Here is a 16,845-nt window from a genome sequence, read left to right on the forward strand (position 1 = left end):
TAATATAAAACTATTTGGAAAGCAAAAAATAAAGTCATGACAATTTATGTCCAAAGTGGACAATATTGTACCATTGCTAGGTGAGTAGGTTTGTTGCTCCTATCAATTAGCCCTCAATGAAATCAAATGAGGTTTTTCTTTCCGAGTTTCGAGACAACCAAACTAGGTTACTTTGTTTTTGTTTGTATAGTAGAAGAGAATACGTGTGAGATTCCATATCGATTAGAGAGGGGAATGAAACATTCTTTTAATGATATAGAAACCTCTCATTAACCTCTATTTTAAAATCAGGAGGAGAAGCTTGAGAGAAAAAGTCCAAAAAAGACAATATTTACTGGCGTTGGAGTTGAGTTGGGGTATTAAGAATATGTTATTGTTGTGGGTGTGAGAGAAGCAGGTGATGAAACATATGCGAGTGGAGATGACGTTAAGTTCGGATGTGCAGGCTGGCCCCTGAAGGCAACAAGGCCTGTAATAAAGCAGGTAGCTACTAGCAGTGGGCAGGTTTGGAGGTTTGGAGGTTTGTAGGTTTGGAGGTTTGGAGTGTTGGAGTGTTGGAGTTAGGAGAGGGGCAGGGATGATATGCTAGGAGGGCCCTCAGTATATCCAACATCGCTCCAAATAAAACTAAGCTCAATCAATCAAATGACGCAGACACAAAACTCGTATTTTGATATATGCCTTCCTCTTTACACCCACGCCACGCACGCCCCATCCCTCTTCATTTCACTACTCACAAGCATCCATGGCGTATACTGCTTACTTAATTAACTAAGCTAATCAACTCTCTTCACCCTCCTTTGCCTTTGAGTTTGTGTTTGAGTTGATTGATTGATTGATTGATTAAGGGCAAACGTGTGTGGTTTATTTGTGGTGTGTTCTTTTTGGGATTCACGTTCCACTACTCCATCTCATCACTAATTCCCATTCTCTTTCAAACCCAAACACCAAAAAAAAGCTGCCTTTGTGTCATTCCTTTATCTTACTCAAAAACAACAAGGATATGGGCTACAAAACTCAGCCTTTCTTTCTTTTCCTTTTCATTCTCTAACCAAAATCTTTGGACACAACACCCACCAAATTTGTATATTGGAATCCCAGATAAGATATTGAGAATCTAGGTTCCCTTCACAACAAATCTTACTCACCAACCCATAAACGACTTAACAAACTAATCCTTCATAAAACTCGAGTAAATAATAAAACATTCTCTTATACCGGTGTAAAAACTTCTCCCTTGTAGACGCATTTTAAAACCGTGAAGCTGACGACAATATATAATAGTCCAAAACGGACAATATTTGCTAGATGAATTTGGGTTGTTACGAATAGTATCAGAGTTACGAGGACAATGAGCCCTAAAGGGATAGATGGTGAGATTCCACATCAGTTGAAGAGGAGTAAGGATGTGCAAATCTCTCCACAGTAAACACGTTTTAAAATCGTAAGGTTGATGATAATACGAAATGGGTCAAAACGAAGAATATTTACTAACAGTAGGCTTGAACGATTACAACCCTTGTGGTTGAATTCTCAAATTTGTAACTTAATCAAGGTTTGTTGGGGGGTTGAGGTTGAGGTTAGTGAAGGTGTGGTTTGGTTGGACGTTTGGTTTTGGGGTTATAAAAATCCAAACTTGAAAGAGATAGATTAGATGTTGTTAAATTGTTGGATCCTGCTTACTTGGAGCGATGCCATTGGTTGACTCAACAATGCCTTGTTTGGATAAGATTTTTTATTTTCTCTGCTCCAACTTGCACGACATGCAAAAATAAATAAACAAATAAAAAAAAAAAAAGAAAAAGGAGGGACACTGACTTTTCCCCATTGGTAACAGTGAAAGCTACATCTCAGGATTGCAACTACTTTATCTTCTACCTCACCAAAAAAAAAAAAAAAAAAATTAAAAATTAAAATTAAAAAAAATAATAATTTTCCTCCTCATTATTTCTGATTTACTTATTTATTATTATATCCGTGAAATTAAAGTAAAAAAAAAGAACCAAATAAACATAATTAAGTTAGAGATATTTGATGTTTACGTAGAAAAATAATGTGTTGTCATGTCAAGCTCAAGACACTAAATTCTGTGTTTGGAGGCAAAGATTCCAACTGTCTCAAATAATAACATGTTGTTGTGGTTGTAACAGTCCACATCCCACCCAGCAATGCAATGCCATTGGAATCAACTGCAAATACAGCTATCATTTTGTTTCCCTTTTCTTCCATTATATTATCCACGCTAAAAAAATTCCGTCTTTTTTCTTTTTAGCCCTCCGTTTCGTTTCGTTTGACCGTCATTTCAAATCTAAATTTATAAATTTTTTATCCTAACGAATTTGATTCGAGCTGTCGAGATATCTATAGATAGATAGATAAAATAGGAAAGTCATTCCTCCATTAATGACTTCCCTCACGGGATTTGTTAGATGGTATCTTGTGTCGAAAACGACGTTGGACCATCTTTAAAGCAATAGCAGTGGCATGTGAGTGTGCAATGAGATGGGGATGAGTCTGTTGAGAGAATTCATAACCATGCATAGTTCTACAGCTGAGTTAAAATGTGCTATAAGTGGAGGGTAAAAATGGTAGATTGGGTAAGGGGAAGATGAATAGGGGAGATGGGGGAGGGCGGAGAATGGGAGTTATTGGACTGGTTGAGCTGGTTTGAGTTGACCTGGACATGCTGCTGCTGCTAAGTGGCATCAGAAGCAAAGTTTTGAAGCATAGTGTTGTTGGTTTGATGTCAGAAAAGGGTTTAGAGTGAGGCCAGAAATCGTGGGGTTTGGCCCCATCTCTCCTCTATTGCCTTACTTTTACTGCCCCCATTCACTATTAAAGCTGCAACCTCAAAAAAACCAAAAACTCCACATTTCTTAACCTTAACAACACATCTTTCATACTTTTCTGCAAACTAAACTCTTCACAAATTCTTCTTTTGGACCTTAAAGTATATATTCGTTTAACCAAAAAAAAACCATTTAGATTTAGATACTCACGCTTTGAGTGAGTGTGCGAGAAGAGCTAAGCATTTCTTATAAGAGTACGGAAACTTTTCCCTAACAGAAACCGTGAGGCTGACGGCCATATGTAATGGGCCAAAGCAGACAATATCTACTAGTACTGGGTTTGAGCTGTTACAAATGATATTAGAGTCAGACGCCAATGAGAACGTTGCGCTCCCGGTTAGAGAGAGGGAACGAAGCATTTCTTATAAGAATATTGAAACCTCTCCTCTCCCTAACATACGCGTGTTAAAACCATGTGACTGACGACGACACGTGGACAAAAGCTACTAGAGAGAAGAGAGAGGGGGGTTTTAATTTAGTTTGAAGTAGAGGATGAGAAAAAGGTTGGAGACATTGAAACAAAGAGAGATGAAGGATGCTATATATAGAGAGAAACAGAAATGAATGATTGTGGCAATGACTAGAAACAGGAAAATATGAAAATGGAGAGTTGAAGAAGAAAGGTAAAGCTTGATGGGTTTGAAGCAATTAATATAAACAACAGAAGGTTTGAAGAGTGATAGTGGTTGAAAGGGCAGGCAATGTTGGTTTGGTTATGCAATGGGCAGTGGATGATGAGTACTACAAACTGGGTTGATAATCACTAAGATCTTAGCCAAATTAGAGGGTAAGCTGTCTCCTTCAATGCCATACATAAGTGGCAAGCGCATGTGGTCTCAGAAAGGGCAGCATTCTCTCATTTCTGGTCCACATTTCTTCCCCTAATAGGCCCCATTTCCTCTTTCTTTCTTTCTTTTTTTTTTTTTTTTTTTTTTTTTTTTTTTTTTTTTTTTTTTTTTTTCCTCTCTTTAAAATGAAAATTATTTCACAGTACACTGCCACCCATTAGATGCAGTCACATGCTTGAATAGACTCCATGTTTTTATCAGACCAGACCACCCCTAATAAAGCCCTAAAAAACCAAATTCAAATCCATGAAACCCTTCTGAGACCTATATATTTATTACCATTCATAATTAAAAAAGCACAAACTACACACACAGCTAAGTGGGTGATTCTGATTTGGAGTGTGAAAGAGAGCCATGTTGTGGCGCCCATTCAAGGTCCTTAAATGTTGGCAATTCAGTAACATGTAAACTAGATCATTTATTTGGTGCATACCCCAAGTGTTTTTACCATTTTTATTTTCTCTCTGCAAATTGGATTGTATTTATCATTTTTACTGTGCAAGAGATGAGAGACACTTTTGCTCCTTTCTTTTGGGGAAAAAAAAGAGAAAAATAAAAGAGGATGGTGGAGAGCAAAAAGGACTTTATGTTGTTCATTGCCATTCATTGCTGCTAGATCATCCAAATACTTTCACTTTAAAAATCAATATAAACAGCTTGCCTTTTCAAATCCTGGTGGGTTTTTCTTTTCATCTCTATTGGGTTAAAACAAATCAAACCACAATTACTTGTAATTTAGCTCTATATTACCACTTTCTCATGGTCAAAAGAAGCTGCTAATAAATTCATGATATCAGCAGCTTCCCCACTTTTGAGCAGTGATTCACAAAAACAAGAACAAAAAAAAAAACCCCTAACACTAACACAGTCCCTACTCTAACTAAAGAAAAGAAAAAAGGATGGTGGGGTAACCCACGATCTGCTGTATCAACTCATGTCCATTGTTAGACGACATTGTCTCTTTAAAATACGTCTATTTTCACACCATTTTAAATAATGTTTGGACGGAGATGGAAGAAAGGAAAGGATGAGTTGAATGGGAGGGGAGGGGATGGGGGAGGAGAAGGAAGTTTAGTTTTTTGAGTTGGGAGGGGAGGGTCCAGGACATAGCCCACCCTTGTCCTTCTGGATTGAATGATAAAAAGAAAGCACCTCACGTGGAGTCTGAACCAAAGGGGCTGTCCAACCACAATAAAAAGCCCTTCGCTCCTCCCTCCTCCGCCCCCTAATTCCATCTCTTCCCTGTATAATTTGTTGTGTCATCATAAAAGGGTTTTCAATTATTTAAAAAAAGAAAAAAGAAAGAAAAAAATGTCTGCTTTTTAAACCTCCCCCTCCATATAATTCCCTCTCATTATCATCTTTGTTGCTTAAAACTTTCCCCTTCTGCGCCTTCTTCCCCTCCCTTATTATGCCCTTATCTTCTTCCTCTTCCCTCTAGATGTGTCCCCAAATTCACACACACCCACCATTCATTTCATTAACCCCCTCCTTCACACTTCCTTCTTTCTGTTTTTCTTCCCTTTTCTCAAAACCATAGCCACTCACCCTCTCTTTTTTCATTCTTCTTCATGCGATCATGGAAGGAGGTGATGAGCTCCACCACCATCACCACCACCACCACCACCACCACAACAACCACCACCGTCCCACCTTCCCATTTCAATTGCTCGAGAAAAAAGACGACGACGCTGCCTCTTGCTCCACTTCTCCTTACCCTTCTCTCGCCATCTCTCCCGACCCCACCACCACCACCGCCACCGCCACCGCCACCACCACCTCCGTCGCTGAGCCTTCTTCCAAGAAGCCACCAGCGAAAAGAACCTCCACGAAAGACCGTCACACGAAAGTCGACGGTCGTGGTCGACGCATCCGAATGCCAGCCCTATGTGCAGCTAGGGTATTTCAACTCACCCGAGAATTGGGTCACAAGTCCGACGGCGAAACCATCGAGTGGCTCCTCCAGCAAGCGGAGCCTGCCGTGATTGCCGCCACCGGAACTGGTACCATCCCGGCTAACTTCACATCCCTCAATATCTCATTACGTAGCTCCGGCTCCACCATGTCCGTCCCTTCGCAGCTTCGGTCATCCTCCTATTACAACCCTAATTTCTCCCTGCATCAACCACGCCGAACCCTCTTCCCAGGATTCGGCCTCTCATCGGAATCCTCCTCCACCGCTCTCCTCAATTTCCAGTCCTCCAACATCGGTAACTCTCTACTCCAAGCCAAACCTGAACTCAGAGACAACACTACCTCTTCATTAGACCTCTCCGATGCCGCGGAGGAAATCAGCATAGGGCGGAAGAGAAGACCGTCCACGGAGCAGGAGTTGTCGTCGTCATCGTCGCAGCATCAAATGGGAGGGTATCTGCTACAGTCAAGTGCAGGGTCGATTCCAGCGAGCCACGGAGGAGGTCAGGTTCCGGCGAATTTTTGGATGCTTACAAATACAAATAACCAAGTGATGGGGGGTGATCCCATATGGACGTTTCCATCGGTTAATAACAGCGGGTTGTACAGAGGGACGATGTCTAGTGGGTTACATTTCATGAACTTCCCAGCCCCAGTCGCGCTAGTTCCAGGTCAGCAATTTGGTTCCGGCGCCGGCGGAGGGAATAATAGTTCCAGTGAGGGACACTTGAATATACTCGCAGGCCTCAATCCGTATCGCTCGGTTTCCACCACCGGCATCATGGAACAGCAGGGAAGTGGATCGCACTCACATCACGGCGGCGGTGGAGATGATCGACATGATTCAACCAGCCACCACTCATAAACGGAAACGGAAACGGAAACGGTCGATTGGCGCTTCACCCACATGTGTGGTCGTTTGATGTGTTGAAACACACGTGAGGTTTGATTTTCCATTGAGAGAAAAATAAGATAATAATAATAAAAAAAAGAGAAAAAAAATCGAGTTTCTTTGTTTCCTTGTTTTTTTTCTTTTTTTGGGCGAAATTAATTTTTTTTTGGTGTGATTAATAAATATTGGAGGTTTTTTTTGAAGGGTTTGAGGAATGAAATAGAGAGAGTATAAAAAAAAACGCCCATTTGAGTTTATTATATTAATTAATCACTCCTATTGTTATTTATTGTAAGATTTGATTAATTTGCACGATAATTAGAGATTTAGAAATAGATTAGGAATGAAACAGTGAGAATGAATGGATTAAGGTTATGTTAATTATGGAGATTAATATAAGTAAGCAAAAAAGGGGTGTGTGGGGCCCTGTTCTTATGAGTTCCAGGTGTTGGCTCAGGTGGGTGGCTCCCACTGCATGCTCTTTGCCTTAACCAATGTACAATGTCACTGACAAGCAGGTGGATCATTCTCTCTTCTTTTTCTTTTTTTTTTAATTTATATTTCGGTTTTTAATTCGAAGCTGCTGAGGTGGAAATTAGGAAATTAGAAAATTTGGTGTCACCTTCTGGATGGGTCCCACCGGATCATTTATCTGTACCGTTCATTTCTGTGTGGGCCCCACTCCTTTTCTTTTACACATGATTGAGTCTGGTTTCCGTAGGGCCGGGAGCAAAAAAGAAAATGGAATCTGCAGAGCTACAGCCTAAAGCCATTTTTTTAATTTACTCTCTCTACTAATTATGTTTTTTTTTTAATTAATTAATTAATTATATTATGTCCACGTAATATTTGTCGGCTTGTTTTTGCGTCAGAACCCAAGATTTTCCCTCTCTCTCTCTCTACTTTTAGGGAAAAAAGCCGCCAATATTATACCTACAAAATCCTTAACATTTTTCTTATTTATTGCTAATTTGAATGTTATTTAAAATATAAATTAAATAAAGTTGTTTGTATTAGGGCAGGTGTCGAAGGAGGAAGGCATTTGAGGGGTTGATCAAAATAGACCATACAAGGACTTAAATATTTTTGGTGATGTAATGAAGAGCGTGACAATAACCTTTCGAAAATTAAATTAAGTGTTGGAATAGAATTGTCAGGATAAATTAGATAGGTCTCCATCCAACATATGAGGCACATGCATATGTGTGTTCATATGGTCCCAAACCCAAAATCAATACGAAAAAAATAACCCATAATTGTTCAAGGCACCCTCCTCTTTGGGCCGAACGAAGTCAAGATGTAAGATGAGTTGAATCTTTATTTTTCTGTTGTTGTAGCTGCCTACAAGTTAAGAATTGTTAAGACTTCGAACCCATGTATAGCAGTCAAACATTGATTTGAGAGCAAAACAAAACATTACTATTTACATATTTTTAAATTTTAAAAAAAAGTCCAAAAATAAAAATTTAGAGAGAATAATATCTAATGATATCAAAGCCAATTATTCTACGCCAGAGTGCCGGAGTGGGAGACTAAAGCTATGAAAGCTGGATTAGTTAGAAGAGAATAAGGAACCTTGAATGAAAAGGCCCCGTTAAGCGTGACGGGGAGATGAGTTCATGGGCGTTTGAGCTGCTGCGCATGTGTGGGTGGCACGCTCCTCGATGGTCGCTCTGTTGTTTCTTTTGTATGCGCCTTAATGCATTTCTCTTCATCCTCGTGTACGCCACACGTTGGGTTTCATCTTTTATTTTAACCATTTATACCAACTCCAAAATTATATCTTTCTACTACTTTTGTTTAAACATCATGTACATATAATACCTCGAGTCTAGTTTAGTCAACCCATACGTGTATATTTATAAATTCCAACTGCATAAAATGTGAGCGTGAAATATTTCTTAAGATGTGAAAATCTATTTCTAGTAGACACGTTAAATAAATAACAAATTAAGAGGACATTGGACCCTTAAGGGGTGGATTGCCAGGTCTCACGTATGTAACGAAAAGAGGAATGAAACATTCCGTAGAGTGTGAAGACCTTTCCCTAATAGACATGTTTTAAAACCGTGAGATTAACGAGAGAATATGTAACGAAATAAAGCGGAGAATTGATTAGGGTGTATTTAGTATTTATGGTAACGTGAGTGTAGCTTGGTGATTGGGTTCAAATATGGGATGTTTAGATGTGTTGGAGTAAAAGATTAGGTTAAATGAAGTAGGTGAGGTGTGAATGAAGCATTGAAGAAGGCCAAGTCATAGGCCAGGCAAGCAAACAGAGGTGCATGAAAATTGAGATGGAGAGGAAGCGACAAAATGGGAGCGTGTCGACCATGCTACCGGTAAGTCGCCGGCCACGTGCTCTCCATGGTCTAAAACCTCCCCGCCACACGCCCAGTTGAGATCAGGGTGTGCCAGCCCTAATTTCCCACCATTTTCTTCTATTTCGTTCTTTCATAATCTACCAGTTTCTCCCCTTTCTCCCTCTCCCTCTCTCAATTCCCCTGTTCCAAACATCGCCTGCTTCTTTGGATCCTAGGTATTGTCTACTGTTTCTCCAATGATTCTCATGAATTTTTCTTTTCCTCCTACCTCTCTTATTGCGTATGATTTTTTTTTTCCTATAATTTTCTTGTTAATTCGCCTCTTCTTTTATGTCGAATGTGGATTTTCCATGTCCATTCATGTGATCTTGTATGTCGAAAAGGATTTGTTTGATCGGGCCTTAAGTTTTACATTGTTCATTTGGAAATTGGAACGTGTTTCCGGCTTCAAGCTGTTTGCTTCGATTGTTGAGATATATTCATGGCGAGTATTATAATTGCAGAAGTCTGTAGTAGATCATGGTTTCTGAAGTTCCTTCACAGCCGGTTGTCGAAACTGATGGTCCAGTTGTGCCTTCGATATCTAGGTAACTCTTGATGATTCTTGATTGGAATATTTTACATTGTCGATGTTCTTAATGTTTCAAATTATACTGCTTCTATCGTTGTATCAATCGTTTAAAGCAGCGAATTAGTAGTTGATCATAACAATATAGAACAAAAAGATGGAGTTCATTTGGCAATAATGTTTCAAACTAAATCATTTAGCAGTATTGAGGTTAAACTTTGAACAAGCTCTTTATGTAGGAATTGTCCTGGTAAGAAAAATAAGGTGAAAGTTCCTAAGAAAATTCACAAGGCTGAGAGGGAGAAGTTGAAGCGCGAGCATTTAAATGATCTCTTCCTTGACCTCGCAAATGCACTTGGTAATCTCCGTTTCTGTCAATTTATGATGATATTGCTTTACTGATTCATTTAGTTTTTACCCTTTGGGGCAAGTGTCTTTTTAAGGTGTACACCTATTGCGACACATTGTCAACTTTTCTCATGCTTGGAATGATGATCTGCAGAGCTGACAGAACCGAACAATGGAAAGGCAGCTATATTATGTGAAGCAAGTCGACTGCTCAAAGACTTGTTTGCTCAGATTGAGTGCCTCAGAAAGGAGCAGACATCGTTATTATCTGAATCCCGATATGTAAGGCTCTTAAAAGGAACTCATATCTAACTAGTTGGCTTGGTTTCTTTACCTACATGATGATAAATTGCATGAATTATTGCACAGGTCAACATTGAGAAGAATGAGCTGCGAGAAGAGACATCTGATTTAGCATCTCAGATTGAGAAACTGCAAAGTGAGTTACAATCAAGAGCTGTACGTTCTAAACCAGACTTAAATATTCCCCCACCTGCAGAATTTCTGGAACAAGAAACAACAATATCAAATTTCTCAGGGCAATGCCTTGGATTGCCTGTTATGGAACCCACAGTACAGCAAACACATGCCGTTTTTATCATCCCGGTGCGGCCAGATCTCCCATCTTATCCAGCAACGGATGCAGCTCATGCCCCAACAATGCCTACCTCACATGTAAGCAAACCACATCCCAGATATCCAATGCCAGCCGACTCGTGGCCTGCTGGACTTCTCAAATTGTCACAAACAAACGAAGCAGGTAAAGAGGTTTTAGGCATTGGTTGCAAGAGCATTGCAGATATGGGAGAAAGAGGTTCTGACAGAAGTGAGAGCTGATTTTTTGTAGTGACCTCTTGTGTGTCTATAACTCAGGTGCCCTCAGTAGATGATTTTTGGTATAAGTTTAGAGTGACCAATGGATTCACCTGTGTTTTAGGAACTGTCTATTAGTAGGATGTTAGATTCGAACAAAGTTCGAAACATGGTCTGGTTTCTGGCTTTCTCCCACATAGCGTCAAAGAACCAAAGCCATCCTTAGATCGAATGGCATACTTTAGAATCTTTAGTTTTTGACCCTGAAACAAGTTATCTGTACCAAAGCTGGTAAGTTATGAAATAAAAGAAGATATTGGGATGATGTGAACAAAATTGCTGAGATCTTACGTTATCTCGGGGAATACGAGGCTGACCACCAGTTTCACTTTGTTCGGAGCTCTTGGAATTTTCCCAGTCAAGCTCAAACCACAAGCTTTTTGGGAATCTGAGACAAAAAAAAGGCAATATTATGAGTTCGAGAAGGCTTACTTTACCTCCCTTGTCACTATGTGGAAACTTTTACTTGATGGACCCTTTGCTTTCACCGCTCCCAAAGGACCAAACGAAGAACAGTTCTTAGCTTCTCAAGTATTCAAATATCGAGATTCAGTCATGTTTTTTTGAAGTTATTTCATCTGTAAAGTGGTTTATTTGTAATAATAACATTTAAGTATGTTTTTTTTTGAAGATCATTGCCACCACCAAAATGTTTATTGAATTGTAATATTTTATATAGTTCTACCATGGATAAGAGATTAAACCATCGACCTTAGAAGGTAATTAGTATATCTATTTGTATGATAACTTCAAGTTAAAAGCTAACATTCTTTCGTATTAAGTTTGTAACACTACACGTTGTGCTTAAAGTAAACGGATAGATTAGATGGATTAGATGGTGAGAGTTATACCAAACCTCCCATTGGTTTATCCGCTAATTTCTTTTGATCACTTCACTTCCAGCACTCGTCTAATGATTAGGCGCCAAGTTCCAGTCTTCCCAGTCACTCTCTATCTCTCTCTCTCTTTCAGGATTAACGAAGTGGACTGAACGCGAGAGCTTTACGAGAAATCGATTAGGGTACTGGTCCACAATCATTCGAGGGTAGCGGGTAAATTTTCCGAAATGGGATCTGGAGCGGCCAGTTTTTTCAAGGTCGTCCTAAAAAACTTCGATGTTCTTGCCGGGTATGTTTCTCTCCTCGTTCTTTATTTTGCCACTCTGGGTTCTGATTACTCCATGTAAGGGATCATTTTTTTCTTAGAGGGTTGACCTTGCCATGGCTGACAAGAAAACTTCCGAGGAATAGACAAATGTTCTACCTGTTTTGAAAACGAAATGGCGGATTTTGTGAAAAGAGAGCTGCCCCAACGGTAGCCTAAGAGGACCCGTGTTCTCTGAAGAAAGATTCCCAAGTATTGTGATACTATTCTGGGTTGTGCCGCCAATTTGTGCTTGCCAGGGCTCCAGGTTAGGAGGATGGGTCCTAAAATATACTGTAGCCACTACTAGAAAGTTGATATCAACTCTGCTAACTCGGTCAATATCTGAAGTCTGCACGATGCAGTTGAGATGCTGCACTAAAACCTAAAGTAAAGTGTGCAGTTTCTTGCAATTACCTAAGCAATCTTTTACAATCCTGCCAATGAGTAGCAGTTGGGGCACTGAAAACTGACTTAGCTTCTTCACTTTAGATCTGAGGCCTTGTTGTTAGATATTGTAGGCTGTAGCCCACTAAACCTGCCATGTAATAGTGAAGAATCTTTGAAAGGAACTCTCCATCTAGCCCCGTTGGTATAAGACATGGTTTTGCTGTTGTCTTTCAGTTTTTGCTTGTGGATCTTGAGTATATTTGGTCTGAGAAAGATGAAGAACATTCATCACTGCAGTGTAGCTCAAGACCAAGAATGTAGCTCACTGATCCAATACTTTTTAGAGCATTAGTCTTCTGAGTTCTGAAATGGTACCTTGAAACATAGCTTGTGAGATCCTAAGGCAATCAAACTAGGTTTTAGTTATGACCTTGACAATGGCCTTGTGTAGCTTACTCATAACACGTGTCCTGTCAAGGGACTATGAAACCAGCTGGTTGTTTACTTATCATTCATAAGTAAATAAGACTGTCATCTTAGAGGCTTCACAACAGGACTAATTATATAAAATTAATGTTAACCTGGAGTTTGTTGAAACCCTTTGGTAACCAAACAAGCATAGGATCTATTAACCGTTTATCCCGTCGACATTCATTTTAACCTCAGACAACCAGCCAAAGAAACAGGAGGCTTTCCATATGCATACCTCAGCTATTTTCTTTTCCACTCAATTTAAACCATTTTCTGATTAAACCGGAAAATTCGTAACTTCATTCCTGGGTTTCATTTGCAGGCCTCTGGTGAGTCTTGTTTATCCTCTGTAAGTGGTTCTGCTTCTTTGTTTAACATGCTATCCTTTTCATCAATGACGCCTTTAAACTGTTTGAGAGTTGTAATCCCAAAGTTGTTGCTCTGATTTTTGCTAATTGGCAGATATGCATCAGTTAGGGCCATTGAAACAAAGTCTCATGTGGACGATCAGCAATGGCTTACTTACTGGATTCTATATTCTATGCTCACCCTCTTTGAGCTTACATTTACTAAGGTTCTCGAATGGTAAATTTGCTTCTTTAGTTTAGAAATCACATAATGCTTGTTTTATCATGTCGTTATGTGGTTTTCAATCTGTGAAAATAAAAGCCTTTCTCTCAAGTCTATATGTGAGTTTTTTTTTTTTTTTTTTTTTTTTTTTTTTTTTTTTTTTTTTTTTTTTTTTTTTTTTTTTTTCCTATGATGTTAGCTAATTTGTTAGAGAACATAAATTGAAATTTCAAATCACATATAGTGAGAGATCCCATATTGGTTGGAGAGAGGCAAACATTTCTTATAAGGGTGTGGAAACCTCTCCCTAATAAACACGTTTTAAAACCTTGAGGGGAAGTCCGAAAGGGAAAATCGAAAGAGTACAATATCTGCTAGCGGTGGGTTTGAGCTGTTACAAATGGTATCAGAGCCAGGGACCAGGCGGTGTGCCAATGAGGACGTTAGGCCCCCAAGGGGGGTGGATTGTGAGATCCCACATCGGTTGGAGAGGGAACAAAGCATTTCTTATAATGGTGTGGTATTCTCTCTCTAGTAGACACGTTTTAAAACCTTGAGGGAAAGCCCAAAGAGAAGAATATCTGTTAGCGGTGGGCTTGGGTTGTTACAAATGGTATTAGAGGCAGGTATTGAGCAGTGTGCCAGCGAGGATGTTGGACCCCAAAGGGATGGATTGTGAGATCTCACATCAATCGGAGAGAGAAACAAAACATTCCTTATCAGGGTGTGAAAATCTCTCTCTAGAAGACATGTTTTAAAACCCTAAGGGAAAGTCAAAAGAGGACAATATCGACTAGAAATGGACTTGGGTGGTTACACATATGGTTATGATAATTTTCTTTCGGGATAATTTTCAGATGTATATCGGTGCTTTTTTGGTGTACTTTTGAAATGCTGGTATTCATATTCATTATTATTTGGTGCATCTAAATTGGAAGCTAGTTTGTTTTGTTATCTTGGCCATGCTCTGGATGCTTTAAGTCCATTTTGAAGATTATCTGGCTCTACTTGTTATGGTCTTTTACTTGTTTTAATTTTGGGCTGATGACTCTGAAGAGGGCCTCTGATGCATTTCTTCCCCCCCTAAATCTTCACAAACAGGATCCCTATCTGGCCATATGCAAAGTTAATTTTGTCCTGCTGGTTGGTCATTCCATACTTTAGTGGTGCTGCATATGTGTACGAGCATTTTGTGAGGCCTCTATTCATCAACAAACAGACAGTTAACATTTGGTATGTTCCAAAGATGAAGGACTTCTTCAGCAAGCCCGACGACATCCTAACTGCTGCTGAGAAGTACATCGCCGAAAATGGTACTGAAGACCTCCAAAATATCATCAACAGGGTATAATACACGCTCATGACTCAGACTCAACTCTCAATTGGTTGCTTTAAAAAAAATTCTGAATTAGTGATCGTATGAATGAATCAATGCAGGCGTACGCAAGCAACCCATCAATTAGTTTAACTGACTTGCTGATACATATATGAATGCATTTTCATTTTGTTTCTGTAGGCTGATAAGGCTCGGACAAGTAATCGTTACATGAGCTATTCAGAGGGTCTCGACCATGACCATGACCATGAGTACTGGCACTAGTCTATATCATGTGTTGGGAGGGGGGCAGAAGAGGATAATGTTTTGGCTGTCAACAGTTGAGGCTGTGTGATAGGGTTTGTTTATATGCTTGTGGTAAAATGCTTTGTATTGTTCATATGAAACTCTGAAAGATATAAACTTCTAACTAACTAGATGGTCTATATTATTATGACTTCTTGAGCTTTGATGTCCTTTTTTGTTCTGCTGGTTGGGGAAAAAAAGTGTTCATCGGCTTGGGTTGAGTTTCTTTTTAGATAAGGACAATTGTTTCGGTCTTAAATGTAAGAGTCTACCACCTCTAACCGATATTGTTCTCTTTGAATTTTTCCTTTCGAGCTTCCCTCAAGGCTTTTAAAACGTGTTTGTTAGAGAAAGGTTTCTACACCCTGGTAGAGAGTGCTTCGTTCTCTTCTCCAATTGATGTGAAATCTCATCATCCACCCCTTTCTGGACCTAATGTCCTTGTTGACATTCATTCTCCTCTCCAATCGATGTAGGATCTTATATTAAATTTATTCTATCTAAATAACTCTTGAAAAGTAATAGATCTAACCCAACCTAACTCAACCCAACTCAACTATAAAACGTTTGAGTGGAGTAACTTTAGGTGTGGTTAAATTAAGTTTCATTTTAGTTTATAGCTTTAAAATATATTTATTAGATATGTTTTTACACTCTTATCAGAAATGCTTTGAGAGGGGAAAAAGAATATAACAATATTTTAATAAAAGTTAAAAAAAAGAAAAGAAAAAAATGAAACGTTACCTCTCTAGGTTAGTGGGTTTTTATCCCGACCCATGTTTTGTTTTATAGGTTCAAGACACAAAAAAGATGCTCTTTCTTTTAATTAATTAATTAATTAATTTAACTGTGTTCCCACGTGCAACTCTCTCTTCTTTCTAAGCTTCCCTTTCCACCGCCCACTTAAAAACATTAATTTTTAATCACACAAATCCTGTCTCAAAATCCCCAATTAATAACCCATCTTTTTATTTATATTAATCTCTAATTAATTCACGCTCATTCAAACTTTGTTTACAACACAATCATTGCTACCAATTACCTCACCATATATACATATATACATATTTATATACTCTTACTTCAAATTATATTATATGCTATATTACGTAGCATTAGGGAATACAACTCCAATTTTAAACTATATTATATATCATTCTTTTTTTTGGTGGTCTTTTCGAGTATACTTTTTGTTTCACCGAGAATTTTAATTCAAAAAAAAAAAAAAAAACACGAAAAAAATAATGATATNTTATTCCTATTAATGAATTATTTTTTTAAAAAAATAATAGCTAATATGCTATTAATAATTTGAAATATAATATAATATAATGTTTTGAGAGTAAGATTATTAAAGAAGACAAATGTTAAGCATATACAAATGAGGATGAATATAATAAATGTAACATAATTAATAAAGCTTATTAAATTAAATTAAATTAAATTAAATTAAACCCTAAATCCTGACACACTCTTGGCTGTCCATTTGCATCCAATTCATGTGCCCCGGGATGCTTGCTGAGCCACTTCTATTCTATTTCTTCCTTTTATTTTTTTTTATTTTTTTATCTCTATAATATGAAAATAAGATTTATGAGATATTTAATGTGATAAGATGTAGATGCTAATATATCTCTTTCTATTAAATATATAATATTTACATTTTATTACTTTATAGTTGACTGGTCAACTAATTAATTCTCAATTCACCCGCATACATCCAACACTACCCACTATAATATAATATTATTATTATTATTATTTTCGAAAATACCATATATTATTTCTTGCAATATCTAAGTTCAAGTTTCACATTTATTAAAAATAATTGCATTACACCAATCAAAAATTAGCTATTAAATACCGTAATTCAATTCTTATGGAATTTTTTCGTATTTAAAAGACTTTTATTATAATAAATGATAATTGTCATTATATGCAAACTTCATAAGGCGCAAATACTCGTCCCAACAACGTGCAAAGTTGATAATACATACCCTTAATATGTTGGCTCTCATATGCTTGTGGGTTACC

At 38.2% G+C, this 16,845-nt stretch overlaps 3 protein-coding genes across 4 annotated transcripts; all 3 read left to right on the forward strand.

Annotated features, from left to right (window-relative positions):
• The first annotated feature begins 4,863 nt into the window (after nt 1-4,863).
• LOC111484815 (transcription factor TCP14-like) lies at nt 4,864-6,703 on the forward strand. The gene has a single exon (XM_023131424.1). The coding sequence runs from the start codon at nt 5,277-5,279 to the stop codon at nt 6,474-6,476; it is 1,200 nt and encodes a 399-aa protein (XP_022987192.1). The 5' UTR covers nt 4,864-5,276; the 3' UTR covers nt 6,477-6,703.
• A 2,040-nt stretch (nt 6,704-8,743) lies between these two features.
• On the forward strand, nt 8,744-11,363 carry LOC111484819 (transcription factor bHLH47-like). 2 transcript variants are annotated; one of them, XM_023131428.1, is made up of 5 exons: nt 8,744-9,042; nt 9,331-9,414; nt 9,623-9,753; nt 9,898-10,025; nt 10,113-11,363. In XM_023131428.1, the coding sequence occupies exons 2-5, from the start codon at nt 9,347-9,349 to the stop codon at nt 10,578-10,580; spliced, it is 795 nt and encodes a 264-aa protein (XP_022987196.1). In that variant the 5' UTR covers nt 8,744-9,042; nt 9,331-9,346; the 3' UTR covers nt 10,581-11,363. The 2 variants fall into 2 exon arrangements, with proteins under 2 accessions (XP_022987196.1, XP_022987197.1); XM_023131429.1 differs by having other exon boundaries at nt 8,747-9,042; nt 9,635-9,753.
• Nucleotides 11,364-11,476: 113 nt separating this feature from the next.
• On the forward strand, nt 11,477-14,977 carry LOC111484825 (HVA22-like protein a). Its single transcript, XM_023131436.1, has 5 exons — nt 11,477-11,744; nt 12,943-12,969; nt 13,083-13,205; nt 14,292-14,535; nt 14,707-14,977. Exons 1-5 carry the CDS (start codon nt 11,683-11,685, stop codon nt 14,788-14,790), a joined length of 540 nt encoding a protein of 179 aa, XP_022987204.1. The 5' UTR covers nt 11,477-11,682; the 3' UTR covers nt 14,791-14,977.
• The last annotated feature ends 1,868 nt before the right edge of the window (nt 14,978-16,845 follow it).

This window comes from Cucurbita maxima, unplaced genomic scaffold, assembly GCF_002738345.1.
Source record: "Cucurbita maxima cultivar Rimu unplaced genomic scaffold, Cmax_1.0 Cma_Scf00010, whole genome shotgun sequence".
Classification (NCBI taxonomy): domain Eukaryota; kingdom Viridiplantae; phylum Streptophyta; class Magnoliopsida; order Cucurbitales; family Cucurbitaceae; genus Cucurbita; species Cucurbita maxima.

Bases quoted from the DNA above. Each gene is read 5' to 3' on its own strand.
- LOC111484815 (XM_023131424.1), top strand. From the start codon at position 5,277: ATGGAAGGAGGTGATGAGCTCCACCACCATCACCACCACCACCACCAC.
- LOC111484819 (XM_023131428.1), top strand. From the start codon at position 9,347: ATGGTTTCTGAAGTTCCTTCACAGCCGGTTGTCGAAACTGATGGTCCA. The intron at 9,415-9,622 runs GTAACTCTTGAT...ACTTTGAACAAG, and splicing joins GTTGTGCCTTCGATATCTAG to CTCTTTATGTAGGAATTGTC. The intron at 10,026-10,112 runs GTAAGGCTCTTA...ATTATTGCACAG, and splicing joins TATTATCTGAATCCCGATAT to GTCAACATTGAGAAGAATGA.
- LOC111484825 (XM_023131436.1), top strand. From the start codon at position 11,683: ATGGGATCTGGAGCGGCCAGTTTTTTCAAGGTCGTCCTAAAAAACTTC. The intron at 11,745-12,942 runs GTATGTTTCTCT...TTTCATTTGCAG, and splicing joins AACTTCGATGTTCTTGCCGG to GCCTCTGGTGAGTCTTGTTT. The intron at 13,206-14,291 runs GTAAATTTGCTT...CTTCACAAACAG, and splicing joins TTTACTAAGGTTCTCGAATG to GATCCCTATCTGGCCATATG.